The following is a 14,130-nucleotide window of genomic DNA, read 5'->3' as shown; positions in this document are numbered from 1 at the left end:
AAGAGAGCACTGAAACTGTCAGAGACTTTACCTTGGCAGTAACAGAAATTAGGGATATTTCAGAGGAGAGTGTTCATAATGAGTATGGTACATAGAATGAGAAGAAATATTTCAGCCAAACACATCAGTCACAACTGGTCTTGCCTGCTGAGATGATCAATAGCTTTAGTGCTAGCGAAGCCTTGGATCAGCTCTGGCTCCTTGATTTACAGCTGCCCTTGGTGCAGATTCGATGGGACTTGCACATTTGTTCCCAACCCATCTGGCTGCCAGGACACCACAGCAACAGGGCAGTGTTGCCAGACTGCACCTTACCAGGTCCTGCTACCACGCAGGAAATGTCCAGCCAACCCAAATCCATTTACAGCATGGCCACACACAGACTTGTGCTGGCCTACAAAGGACTGCAGACAACCAATTTTTTCATTGAAACTTTGCCCACTTACTCAGGATGAAAAGAAAAACAGGAATGGAACTGACGTTCTAGAAAAAGCTAACTGCTGGAATAGAACTCGCTGTTTGAAAACTTGTGAGCAGGAAAAGAAAAACCACAGAGAGAGCTATCATCATATCCCCATTTGGGCTTTTGCAGGCCTGCATTTTATCATAGACCAAGAAAAACAACCCCTCCTCCTTTTGAGGAAAACATATCTACCTCAAGGAGCTTCACAGGTTTATTGGCATGCAGCATAGGGCTAATTCAAATTGATCACTAAGGAGGTAAGACACAGGCATAATTATTAACTGATCTCCATTCATATTGACAATATGGTACGTGATCCACAGATGTCCCAGATGGAAGTCAAGTCTCAAGTTGTTCCATGAAACATGTTCCTGGAAGAAAAGTAGCTGTATCTTCACACCCTGGAACCATCACTCTGCTTGTGCACCTGGGCAGCCTGGGCAATGATCCAGCAAGGTACAGCCTGAGCACCCACCTTCCTGACCCTAAGGGATCAGCTTCCTTAAAGCTCCAGAGAGAATAATAAACACTAGTATACTATAGTTGTGTATACTTTTTCCTCAAGCTTGTTGGTAGACACATTTAGAAGACTAGCAGCAATTTCTTTTCACAACAGTGATTAAAAAAGAAAATGTGCTGTGAAGGCAGGAAAGATCAGGAGTTTGCCAGTGGAAGAGAACAGATAAATGGCAGGGCTCAGCTCACGCCCTCATGCAGGGACAGAGCTGACTCTAGGTATTTTCTCTCTCCTGTTGTTTGTGCCTGCTCCCTGTTAGGGTTTTACTAGTCACAAATAAAACAACCAACCCACTGAAGCTCTCTTACAGCATGGACACCTGCCCTCCTTCAGAGCTGTGCTGGCACCTGTAAGAAGTGTGATACAACAGCATGAGGAAAAGGGCACTCTGCAATATCTGCTCCTAAGGATACCTGCTCTTTGTTCTCCACCTTGGAAGAGTAGTTCCATTATAGAAAGATAGTGAGGCCAATCCATTTGTAAAATGATGACAAACAAACCAAGTCCCAAAACTTAGCTCTACCGAGGTCAGTGTATCCATGCTGATGAGAAGTGGCCCAAAACAGGAAGACACAAGGCAATATAGCTGTTTTGCATTGCACCCACCTCTGACTCTCAGGTTCCCCTGCTTTCACAAGCACACCCCTCCCGCAGCCATATACTGCCATGCACTCAGAGTTTCCTGTCTATCTCCATTAGAGTATGGACAATAGAATTAGGGCATCAGTGCCCTGGATGGGAATGAGAGGTGCCTAGGGGTTATGTGCACTTTGGATGTAGAGTCTCTACTTGAAAAAGTTTTTGTAAGTTCCTACTTAAAATATTGCCTAGCATTCACATATAGACTCTCACTTCACTAAGAAAGGTTTAAGTGTTTGCCTTTTATTCGGAAGACTCGCTTCATTTCCAGGAATACTTTTCCATGTCCTTGAAACCAGACAGACTCTAGTCTCATAACAGCACCATCAGTCTACTACAAAAAAGCAAACAAATCAAAACAAAAAAATTCCACGATGTGATACAGTATAAAGAAACAGCTAATACATTAGAGAAAAAACCATCTACATAAACTTATGTAAGTTGCTATAAAACTGACAGTATGCAATTAAGAAATTGGTACAATTACCAGGTCTGCTAGCTGTTTAAACAAGTCTACATAGGCTGTAACTATATTTTAGTGCTGTTTTTAGGCAGGAGTTTGCATTCAGAATCTAGGTACCTCAATTGTCCACACTGGTGGGCTTTCAAACAATTCCCCTACAGCCAGCAGTGTGTATACAAGCATCTCAAGCTACCTGCCCAGACTCAAGCAGCACTTGCAAAGCTGTGAAGGTGTATGTAAGCCTATTGTTGTCTCCTCCCTATGAATATGGTATTACAGCGTTCATCTGCATATGCCTGGTTAAGAAATAAAACACAGTCAGTTGTGTACTATAACACCTTAAGTAACATGGAATCTTAGATTTTAGAAAAATATTTTAATCATCAGTTCACAAGTAAAAACTATCACTATTACAAAACATCTTGTATTACTAGGATACCTAGCTTGGAAAGAGTTTTGTTCTTATTGCCATTGCATTTAGTTTTCAGGAGCTGTGTCAGCATGAAGGTAGCAGAGGGCTTCCCACTTGTCATAGTCAGCTTGTAAGGGTACTCACAGGAAAGTGTATCTTCCTATTTAATCCTCACACAATTTTCACATGTTTAGGCTGTCCTGACTTTTCCCAGACATGCACCTACTCGACATCTGACACTATGCATCAAAACCTCACCCAACTTTGTCTCATACAACAAATTTCATTTGCAGCCTTTAAATAAAACATTCACTCCAAAAAGAGTGAACATCAGCACTGGCACCACCTTAGCTACTTGTAAACCCTATAACTGTGTTCTGGCAGCTATCAGATATTAACTCATTCATTTCATTTTGTTTGGTTTCTTCCTTATTCTCATGGTTGGGTTGCTGTTTCGAATTTCCAGCGTTTTTAGACCTTCTGAGGAAAAACTTTGCCAGTAAGTAACATAATTCAGCCACATTTAAAAGAATGCAAATGCTGGACACAGCAATCATGAAAATAGTGAACACGGTCTTTTCAGTAGGTCGGGAAACAAAGCAGTCTACAGTGTTGGGGCAGGGCCAGGCATTACACTTCATTAAGCGAGGCATTCGGAACCCATCGTACATGAAATAAAACGCGTACATGAAGACTGCTTCAAAGACCAGTCTGAAAAAGATGCTGCTGGTGTACGTCCACCACAAGGAGCCCTCAATACGAAACCTCTGTTTCCTAATTTCTTCGATGTCCTTGAATTCACATTTCTGGTCTCCTTTTCTGAACTGCCTTTTCTTCTCATGCCTCCTGTAAGCCACATGCATGGCCACCAACAGCGCAGGTGTGGAGACAAAGATCAGCTGCAGGGCCCAGAGTCTGATGTGAGAGATGGGGAAAAAGTGATCATAGCACACATTTCTGCAGCCAGGCTGAAGTGTGTTGCAGACAAAGTCATCTTGTTCATCTCCCCAGACTCTCTCTGCAGCCACAACCAGGATCATGATACGGAAGATGAAGAGGACTGTGAGCCATATCTTCCCGATACTGGTGGAGTGCTTATTTACACCTCCCAAAATGGTATGCAGAGCTCCCCAATCCATTGTCTTGCTTCAATCCTCTGACCTAAGACAAGACAAATAAATAAAACTAAGATTAATCAAGACAGGAAACAAATACCAGCAAGCATGTGGTTTAAAATAAAGGCAATATCATAACTGCAGCACATTCACCGGCTGTGGTAACGTTTTGTTGACGCAGTGGGCTTACCTACAACTAGTCATACATGATAACCTAATCACATATCAGCAGGTAGTATTTCACACTGGATTACACACATGGCACCACATTCATTTGACTCCTAGGTGTATTTGCCAATGCTACATTAAGTAAGAAAGACGGATGGGAAAATGATGAACACAGCCTTAAATGAAAAGATACAACTTCTAGTAGCTTGAAAACAGTAACAAAATGATAGAAGATACCAGCCAAAAGAAAGGTAGATGTTATGTTAAAAAAATAACATGTTAGACAGAATTCCTATACAAATCAAAGCCAATTAGTTTATTCTTATCTTTAGAGTGTAAATAATGATTTAAGTACATTCCCACAATAAAGACAGACCTTGAGCAACTACTGCTGATGCTCTGCATCTTCCATGAGAAGGTCTAGATAACCTGCATTCACCAGTTTAAAGAGTGTGACAGCATTCTTAGCCAAAGCAAACACCACACCAGCTTGAAACACTGAAGGTAAAATCCTGGTCATTACCCATCTTGAGCTGGACATTTAAAATCAATGCTTAAGATTCATACCAAAATTGCTTTTCTTTGCACTAACTACAAAAAGGGCCTAGGGTAAGTGGATAAGGCCTTCTCCATTGTGAATGCATGTCAGGTTGGAGTTTTCTTCCTCTCATAACACAGACTTCATTAGTCCTAGATTAGGAGAGATATTTCAGAGGCAGGGAGTGTGCTATAGTCAACATTTGAAGAGTTCAGACAGGCCAGCAGTAGCTCAGAGACTTTTTCAACTTATTCAATAGTTTCCAGCAAGTGAGTTTCAAAGTGCTATGACTGTAATGAATTAAGAATTTCACCTTTTGATCTCCTCAGGATCACCACAATTATCTGAGTTTTTGCAGTTTCCACAAACAGCTTTTCACAGAGAGCATTCAGAGGCATTCCACCCCATCTTCCCACACTCCTCCACTTCAGATGGATTTACAGAAAATTAGTTTGCAAACTACTGTGTATTCAAGAAACTGGCACTTCTTTTGCCTATCAGCCAGGACCCTGTAAGAGTGCTTACAGATCTCTTGATTCTGAAATTGCTTATGAAGGTTTTTATTTCACAACTTTGTTAATTTGTTTCTATCTCAGAGCACATATTTCCTTGGCATTTACAGCACAAGGCACCAATAAGCAAAATCATCTTTTCAAAGTTGCTATAAAGAGCAGCTATTGGCAAAAAGGTCATCATATCAATCACAAGATTTTCCTGACTCTGAGCTGGATCACACTGCATGAGGAAGAAAATTATGACACTATTTTGTAGTTGTCTTCCACGTCACACTCCCATTCTGAGTAATGTCAAAAACCTTCCTGGTTTACAGTGAGACACATATAATCAGTAAGCCACATGCATTGACTGAGTATCAATCAAAGTACACAACAGCTCAGAGAAAATGAGGACACTTAATTGTTACGCAACACAATGGTATCTTTTCCTTGAGTTACTGGGATTTAAATGTAATCTCCCTTCACTAGTTCCATAAACTCAGATCCTGCTGGTTGACTGTGTGGGGTTATACTACAGGAGGTGAAAACCAAGGGGGAGATCAAAGATCTCCGCCAGATTGGAGAGAGCTTTTCCTGAGCCTCCTTCAGGACGCACAATCTTTATGTGCTATTTCCTCTTTATGTGACTGAAGCCACACAGAAACAGATTTACCTTGCTATGCTACTAGGTTATTTTTTCCAAGAAGATTCTTTTTTCATTAGCATACAGTTACAGAGAGTCTCTAGGGTTAACAACCCTATGAGGACACAGGAAAGACCCTTAATACTACAGGATCCTTACTAAACATATCAGCTGGATTTTTAACTGTTTCTACTCCTTTTCTGTCATCTGATTGATGAAAATTCTTTCAGAATTTTCCTCTGCAATTATTGCATTGTTAAACAGAGGGACAATTACAACTTTTTAGTGTTCTCTGCTACTATTACAGACATATGGCAATTACAGTACTTATAAAATGACACTACAACTAAGTACTATGACTAGAAATACTTATGAACATTTGAAAATAAATCCTGTAGAAGACTGGCACCAGGCAAACAGTGTTATTACACACATTATCCACCTATCCTGTAACTCCATCACAGTCCTTACTCTTCTCAGTCATTCCATCTTCTTCTCCCTGCCTGTCAACCACCTTTAGAGTGAAAAGGCTGTGAAGTGAAACCTATGTATCTACTCCTCATAAGCCCTGTTTCTTAGCTTCACATCTTGCTGCACACCAGCAGTGCTGCCATTTTGTTATAACTTCACACGGATTTGTTTCCTCCTCCCTGTGCAGAAGGAGATTCAAAATAAAAGTTCCCCAGTGTGTAGTTAGCTCAAGAAGCCCCCCTGGTTCTGTTTCCTGCTAAGGTCACACTACAGCTCATCTCCTGTGACTTTGTGGAGGTGCATTATAAAGCAGGCAACTTGTCCATAAGTTCTTTGCAGGACTAGTACGTTTTGGTTGGTTTGGTTTTTTTAAACCTAATCCATTTCATCAATCTGCTTAACAGTACAGACCCACAGATCATCTGAAAAGGACAGCTACATTAAAAAAAAACACCCAACCAAAACAAACAAACAAAAACAAACAAAAAACCAAAAAACCAACAACAACAAAAACCCCAGGCTGCAAATTGCAAAGCATGGGTAAGAATGAGCAGTTAGTGGGAAAGAGGCACTGGCAACACTCCTCTTCATTTGACTCGCTCCATATTCTCTGAGAGTATATTGTGCTTGTTAAGCCAAAAATCTGTGCTTCAATTCTAGCAAAGACATGTCTGTATCTGGATCAAGAAAGAAGAAAAAAAGCCACCAGACTTTGAAGAGGCAGTCTTTTGTCCAGAGTCCCCTGGTTACATCTCCTCTCCTTTCCAAAAAAGCCTCTGTCTTTCCTATCTGTCCAAACACTCCTCCCTTCACCCTTCCCACACACCTTACCAAATCTTCCAGCTGTCTCTTCAGCTCCTCCTGCCACCATCCACTGGTTCTTCCCTCTGCTTGCTGAGCAAGTCACCAACCTTTGCCCCTTCTTGCTCACAGCCTCTCAGGCTTGTTTTGACATTGGTGGAGAGTCATATGACTTGTGGACTACTCCAGAGTGCTACAGGCACTGGTCAGACACCAGGGAAGTCTCACTATCTTCTCCCTGAAAGACTGTAATGCCATATCCAGGCAGCCCGAATGCCATCCAAATACTTTGGCGACAGTTGTTTCCTACTAGCTGGCTTTAAACAGTTCCCCTCAATACAACTTCAGAGGATCCAGCAAAGGCAATTCAGACACTGCCAAAGTGTCCCCCCCTCACCAACAAAGAGACACAGTGATCCAAGAAGAATTTAAGTTAGCCAAGTATGGCCCTTCACACTACTAAAACCACCTTTACTGATGTGATGGCTCATTTACTCTTTACTCACTCAAATGCTAGAACCTTGATCATAGATTTGATTATCTTTCTTTCAAATACTTGCTTTCTTTTTCACTAGCAAGTAAAATATTAACTGTCTTGCAGACCAAAGGAGAAGAAAACAGGAAAATTACATCCCTTTAATGGGTTGGTAAGTCATATTTTAAGAGGGCCAGTCCAGATACTATTTCTATGTGAGCAAATCCTGCCAAATACTTACAGAAATAATAGTATGTAGACAGCCAAGGACTTACCTAGTTTGCTGGTACATTAAAGACAAGAAAGCTTAGGTGAACTTTGGGGAAAAAATATAAAGTAGGAATGAGTATAGGGATTGGTTATAAAGGAAGAAACTGGGAAGAACAGAAGACAGCTGAAATTAGCAAGGTTGAGTAACAAAGCATTTAGAATAATTTCTAACAGGGGAGCGCATTAAATGTTAAATTCTCCTTCACAAAAATTGCAACTGGGCATGAAAATAAGCTTTTCCAAGTCTCCACATAGATATCTGTTCTACTACCAGCAGTACCTTCTGTTTCATTCAACAATTAGAGGACCACAGCAGGATATGGTTGTTACAGTTAACAGTTAAAAACAATCCTAAAAGATCACCATGCTTGACTGAAAAGTTAAGTTACAAAGGAACCAGGTCTGCATGATCACACAACATAGCCACATAAGCAGGTGTTTCAGTTGGGGTTTGGTTTTTTGGTTGTTGATTTGTGGGGGGTTTTTTCCCCCCACCCCCAGTAAGCTAAACAGCAGCAAGAGAAGAACTACAGCTTAATGCCTTCTGTAGTTCTACAGCTCATGGGCAGTATTTTGAGCTCTGTGCTGCCATGGCTATACTGCCTTCTACTTTAAAGCCAGCTCCTGTAAACCTACATTAAACTGCAATCACAGCACGGTGCACACACCCAGTGAAAATCCCTGCAATTCACAACACCGAGGACAATCATCACTGAGCTCTCCTGTTTATGAGTACAGCTGGCTTGTTAACAGGCACCATTTTCCTTTGTTAAAGACTGTTATACTGGAAATTCATTACTCAGTGGCTAAATCCACAGCTGGACTACAGTGAAGGTGTAAAAGCAACAGAAGATGTGTCTCTGTCACATACATACATGGTGCTTGTGCTATAGGATATTATAGAGCAAGAAAAACAAGTAGTCACAAGCAAGTATTACAGTATCTGCTTATGCTACAGGAACATCTAGGAGTCCCATTCAAGAAGAGGTCCACAGACCCCTAATTTATGCACAAATTCAGACTATGATTATACCCTTCTCACCTTCAGTTTGGATACCAATTTATTTACTGTACTGGAATTACACAGAAATTTAGAGGGTATTCACAATGACTCCACTTCCATCAAAATTTTAGTGTACAGTGTACCAGGAGTTACCAGTTTAGGGTGACTTTCCACCACTTTCAGCAGTACCTCTGGATACTGATAAAAGATCAGCAGACTGCCAAGAAAAATGTCACTTTATCCCACGTGGGAATGTGTTAACCAAGATAATCTTTAAGCCAAAAAGCACTGGTCTCAAGTGTCCCTGCTTACCCCCCACCTGGGGACAAAGGCAACTCACATACCCAAGAGAAGCAGTTTAATGCAGAACTGCTGCCACAGAAAAGCTTCAGAACATCTAAACTAACAGATGTAAAATCATTACCAAAATTATTTTATGACCCAACTTTGCACAAGAAGTACTGCTGCATGTTGAGGTCCACCATGCATTCAAATGTGCTGCTGAGACAACTTTCCCTTCAGTTGTTGATCTCAACAGCTGCACTGGAGCAGGGGCTCATAGGGGGAGGTGATAACCAGCACCAAGGTGTCCTAGAGCTGCATAATGCTGTGTCATTACTCAGATTTGAAGCACACACTAGTCTGGGTTTCAGTAGTTTTGCATCAGTATGCCTCCACCCTGCCAACCTGGTATCTAGTTTACAGCAAGCACTTAATTGCCAGTGTGTAAATTTTGTTATTCCTATTGCTGAGCTAGTTTTGGTGCTGTACTACAAGAACAGCAGCACTGTCAAGGCTGAAGCAAGAAAGCTTCTAATAAATAGAGATTAGCATCTTCCAAAAGACAGCATCCTTTCATTTCACCAAGAAAGGTGGGTACACAGGCTACAGCAATCACTTGCTAACTTGCTCAGACTTCTTACCTAATTTCAGTCTGCCCCATGCCTCAGTTTCCCAGACATTAAACTAGAGATAACAAAAATCTCACCATCTCACAGGGCTGTTCTCCTGAAATGCTCCACTGCAATTACAAGCTTCACAGGCTCAAAGGACCAAGACAGATAAGTAACAGTTCAAAGCTGGAAGCACCAAACTTGAATTCAATCATCCAGGATATTTCTGACACCTGAAAAAGAATGGAGCTCCCTACATATACAGCTTTAATATTTGCTATAGCTTTAATACAGAGTTCAAAATGCAAGAAGACAAAGCTTTGAATTTAGACCTTGGCAACTAAAATCCTTTAATAGGTAGCCTTCCAGCTATTTTAATTTTACAGCAGTATATTAAAAACTTCAAGGAGTATGCAGCTGGAAGACTCTAGAATATCAACAACTCTTTCCTAAAAAGCTGAAAAAGATCAAAGGAGCAGCCTAACAATCACAAAAGCCTGTGCAATTCTCTAGTAGCTCTTAAACTTTGTTCTGAACACCTATCTCCAGATCAGAGTGGAAACTGGAGAGGAGAAGAGCCACAAGAGAGGGATTACAGTATATCTGATTTGACACAAGAGCAGGCAAAGACTAATCAGGAACAGGAAACCTCTGACAGTTGCAGGTCTGAACACTGCAAGCATTGTTCTTTCCTTCTACTCAAGTTTAGAAAAACAGGAGGCATTCTTTGCTCTAATTAAACCCAGCAAGAAATCCAGAGAAATCCAACCGATTAGGACCCAATTCATATGCAGTTAAATGTTATTAAAAAATTATGCTACTTAAATATCAAGACCATTTAAGGGTTCAGTTTCTGCCCACAATGACACCCTTATGACTATCCCATATTCATGTCCTCACATAACTTTTAAGTCATTTTCCAAGGATGCTTGGAACACATTCATACCTATTTCACCAGCCTGCAAGTGGAACTGGAGATTGCTATCCTCCAGAACATCTCTGCAAAAAATTCATTCCACTTGTACAAAACAGGAAATCAGAGGTCACACTTGAAGGCATAACAAGGACAGCACAAGTCCTACTGGAGTTTAGCCTGTCTCAGCCATTTTTCCCTGTAAACCTTTCCTTCACAAAGTGTGCTTAAACCTTCTTACTTTGGAAGAAAGCTGAATTCCTGAGGACTAGGTCTCCACTGATACAAGTGTCCTATTTCCTATATATCTTAAAGAAAGCTTTAGAGATACTGCACCCCACTTCTGGTCATCAAAATAACTTTTGAATGTTACTTTTTCTTTTAAGCCTGTTACCTAATTCCTATTTCCATCCCCCAACACCTAGCCAGATGTCTACAGTCCCTCTACAAGTCTCTCCTCTAAAATCAACAAGCCTCTGTCTTCTTTCATACACAACTTAAACTTATAAACACTAACATTTTACAGTGCACTGTAGCTTTCCTTGAGCATGTATTTTGTTATTTCATTCATCAAGAGTGAAGTCCAAAGTAACTCTTTCCTTTTTAGGAAAAATGAAATTCCCAGTCATGCCCAAAACTCTATTACAGGAAGAAATGCAGGTGTATGATAAGGAATAGAATTAGTTTCAACATTCTTTTATCAACTAACAGAGGACGTGCTTCTCTTTTTCTACATTCCTGCTGTTTTGACAGCATATTATCTCACCCCATATATCATCACTTCAAGCTTTTCCTTACACAAACTGGTATTTAGCCAGGTAAGAGTCACAGTTTTCCTTCCAGATACCTCATCAGTCATCATTAAGTAACAATTAAAATCAGCAAGGAACAGAACAAGGGAAAACATCAAAAGAAAAAAACAGCTTCAACATGCTCCTATTTCACACAGTGTGTGGGACCACTGATTTAACTGGAAGTGTTCACAATAATCAACTTGTAAGAGCATCTTCTTTGCTCCCAAGTACCCATAGAGGTTATGCAGTGACCGTGACAAACTTGCACATATAACTCAAAGTGCTGTTATTTTTCCAGCTACTAAGATAGCCTGCTAGACATTTTGCAATGTACAATTACTTTTTTTGCACAAAATACATGAGGCTGCCCAAATAATCTACCTGGATTGCACATTAAGAGATGCAAAACAGCAACACTGTCAGAGGCCTAGCTTCAGCACATTGAGAGAACTGGTCCTGTCAGGACAGAATCAATTTCTCCAGAGAAGTATGCTAACTCATGGGGTTTCACAGTCCAATTTTTAAGTTCTGAGATATGTAATCCTTCATATACATTCACAATCCTACAATTATGGGACTGACAGTTCTGGGAATTGTCTGAAGTCTCCTACAAACACCAACACTTGCAGTACAGATGTAACCTCATCACTCTGGAAATGAGCTGAAAAGCCTGCCTGGAAATTTACATTGCAATGCCTAGTTGACACGGAGATACCACCTTCTTCCAGGCTGAGGCTCGTCCCACCACTGCCTTGCTCTCTAAGGCAGATCAAACCCAATCATCACACACACACCCTCCTGCCTACTGTCTTTTCTCTGGGGCTCCTAAAAGGATGCATCTGGCAAGCAGGGTTTCCAGGCTAAGCAGTGGAGGCCAAGAAATGTTAAAAATTACATAACTCCTTTAAAAAAATTAAGGATGAAAATATATTTAATTCTGCTTTTGACTCAGTGTACGCACATACACTGTGGTGATCCCAAACCCTCAGTATTTCATACAGGATGCAGCCATTGATCATGAAAGTTATAAAACCTGGATTTAAAAGAGCATTCTTAAAACAAAAGGCCACTTCCTTCCTGCAACCCTCTGTCTGTTGTCTCAAGAGTATTTTCAGGCCACATAGTGAAAAATAATGGGATACAAGACAAGGAAATAATTTCCTCTGTTGAGAGCAGGGGAGAGATTCTTCAACATGAGAGACTGTGAAAGTAACACCCAATATAGGAAAGCCCGATGACGGAAAAGCCAGTCATGCCCAAAACATGCCCAGCTCCTAGCTAGTGCCAGGCACTAAGCAAGCACTCCTGCCCTTACTCCAGCACTTCCCTCGGGTTTTATTTAAAGCTGTAAGTACTCATTCTTTGTGCGATCTAATCCAGCCCCGATACTCAGAAATACATTTATTTCTGACTCACACCTCATTTCCTACTCCCCCTGTAATTCTAAGGAATGTTTCCAGTGTGTGATCAGACACTCACAGGACCTGTCAGTTTTACTGATGCAAGCTGTTTACCTTCCCGCAGTTCTCTTAACATCTGTAGGCGTGTCGCAAATTACCTGTAATTGCAGGAACCTTGATTTTGCTTGGTGTCGTAGCTGGTCGGACGTACTTCACATAACGCGGTCACAGAGAGCTGCTGGGAGGTGAATAAAGATTTCGCCTTAAGTTAAACGCGTAACCATCAGAGACAGGAGCATTCCCCACCAGAACTGCTCGAGGGCTTCGAGCACTCCCCGTCGCGCTTAAGCTGGGGACGGGAAGCAGAGAGCACCCATGCCGAGCAGGGGAAATCCTGCCGGGGCAGGGTGGGCAGCGCACACGGCGGCTCCGCGCCCGGCCCCGCTCCCTCCCCGGCGGGCAGCGCCACCAGAGCTCCCGGCGGCGCCGCCGCGGCCCCGGCCCCGCAACAAGTGCGGCCTCAGCTGCCCGGTGGGAGCTGCCCCACTGCAGCCCCAGCCCCGCAACAAGTGAGATCAGCTGCCCGGTGGAGCTGCCGAGCTGCCCCGCCGCGCCCCTTCCCTTCTTCCTCTCACCTGCCTCAGCGGCCCCGCTGCTGAGGGACGCTCACCCCGCCGGGAGCTCCCAGCGTCGCGGCCGGGCTGCGCCTATCAACGTGGCTCCGCTAGGGGCTGTGGAGCGGGCGGCCCCGGCCTTGCCGCCCCGGAGCTTTAAGGTCCCTCCCCGCTCACCTGCCGCCGCTTTTAGCCCGCCCCTCGCCCGCCCCCGCCCGCGCCCCGCTCCTCCGGCCACCCGCGGAAGCGGCGGTGGGAAGCCGGGGCGGGGCCCGGGGCCCATCCCCGCCGCTCTGCCCCGCTGAGGGGGCTGCGCCTAGCGGGGCTTCCAAGGTGAGGAGCAAAGAGCCAAAACAAGGCGTGGGAAGGGCTTGTGTCCGCCCCAGGCCCGCTTCCTGCCGCGGAAGGGCTGGTCTGGGGTGGTAGGGGGAGACCCTGAGGGGAAGGGAGATCAAGGTAACAATGGATACCTGAGGGGTTTTCGGGGGAAATGCATATCTATTTAAGATAATAGGGTTGTGTTTCCATCTTGAGGAATCCAGGTAGTCAGAAGGGCCTTAGGACAGAAAAAAGCTGGGTCTTTTCTCCTGGAAATCATTAAAAGAGCTACTGGCCAAACGCAGAGGGAAGAGCCAGTAGTTTCTGGCTTTTTGGGGTTTGTTTTCCAAGTGCGATTGAAATGCTAGAGCAGTGCCCTGCAGACTCGCAGGCTTTCACGGAGATGTGCGTGTTTGCCAGTGCAAAGAACTATTTTGGAGAGTTTTCTGTTTCCAAGGAATACAGTTGCTGAGGAAACAATTCACTTCAGGTTCAAAAATCCCTGCCCAAAACTGTGTACCCTGTCTTGTAGACAGGCACATCAAATTAAGTAAATAATTTGTAAACCTCTTAACTAAATTTCCAAAGAAAATGTACACCACAACTGGACAAACAGGACATTTGCTCAGACTTCAGGTGAAAAACTCTTGTGTTTGTGTGTGTTTGGAGTATAAGGACCCTATGATAAATTACTTCCAACAAAGTTCTACTGCCTTGTCTTTCTAC

The 14,130-nt window shown here is 42.8% G+C and overlaps 2 protein-coding genes across 19 annotated transcripts in view; one reads left to right on the top strand and one right to left on the bottom strand.

Moving 5' to 3' along the window:
* Positions 1-1,841: 1,841 nt before the first annotated feature.
* LOC129134879 (gap junction beta-6 protein) lies at positions 1,842-13,755 on the bottom strand. 7 transcript variants are annotated; one of them, XM_077173890.1, is made up of 4 exons: positions 13,108-13,266; positions 12,631-12,710; positions 9,461-9,598; positions 1,842-3,655 (listed from the first exon to the last, which is right to left on the bottom strand). In XM_077173890.1, exon 4 carries the CDS (start codon positions 3,631-3,633, stop codon positions 2,842-2,844), a length of 792 nt encoding a protein of 263 aa, XP_077030005.1. In that variant the 5' UTR covers positions 3,634-3,655; positions 9,461-9,598; positions 12,631-12,710; positions 13,108-13,266; the 3' UTR covers positions 1,842-2,841. The 7 variants fall into 7 exon arrangements, with proteins under 7 accessions (XP_077030005.1, XP_077030006.1, XP_054510583.1 ...); XM_077173891.1 differs by having other exon boundaries at positions 12,631-12,707; positions 13,108-13,264; XM_054654608.2 differs by lacking the exons at positions 9,461-9,598; positions 13,108-13,266 and adding an exon at positions 13,557-13,755.
* The window catches only part of LOC143693362 (uncharacterized), a 79,353-nt gene continuing 77,589 nt past the window's right edge, over positions 12,367-14,130 (top strand). For 5 of the 12 annotated variants that reach the window (XR_013180962.1, XR_013180960.1, XR_013180963.1 and 2 more), the window contains exon 1: positions 13,297-13,419. The gene's annotated coding sequence lies outside the window, so the exon portion shown is untranslated. Of the gene's footprint in view, positions 12,420-12,920; positions 13,059-13,296; positions 13,420-14,130 lie in introns of those variants that run through there. The other 7 variants (XR_013180958.1, XM_077173894.1, XM_077173898.1 and 4 more) reach the window with 4 other exon arrangements.

The sequence above is a fragment of the Agelaius phoeniceus genome, chromosome 2, assembly GCF_051311805.1.
Source record: "Agelaius phoeniceus isolate bAgePho1 chromosome 2, bAgePho1.hap1, whole genome shotgun sequence".
NCBI lineage: Eukaryota > Metazoa > Chordata > Aves > Passeriformes > Icteridae > Agelaius > Agelaius phoeniceus.
Note: the sequence above shows the minus strand (reverse complement) of the source record. Positions and strands in the feature narration are given on the sequence as shown.

Coding starts and splice junctions, on each gene's coding strand:
- LOC129134879 (XM_054654608.2), bottom strand. CDS start 3,633: ATGGATTGGGGAGCTCTGCATACCATTTTGGGAGGTGTAAATAAGCAC.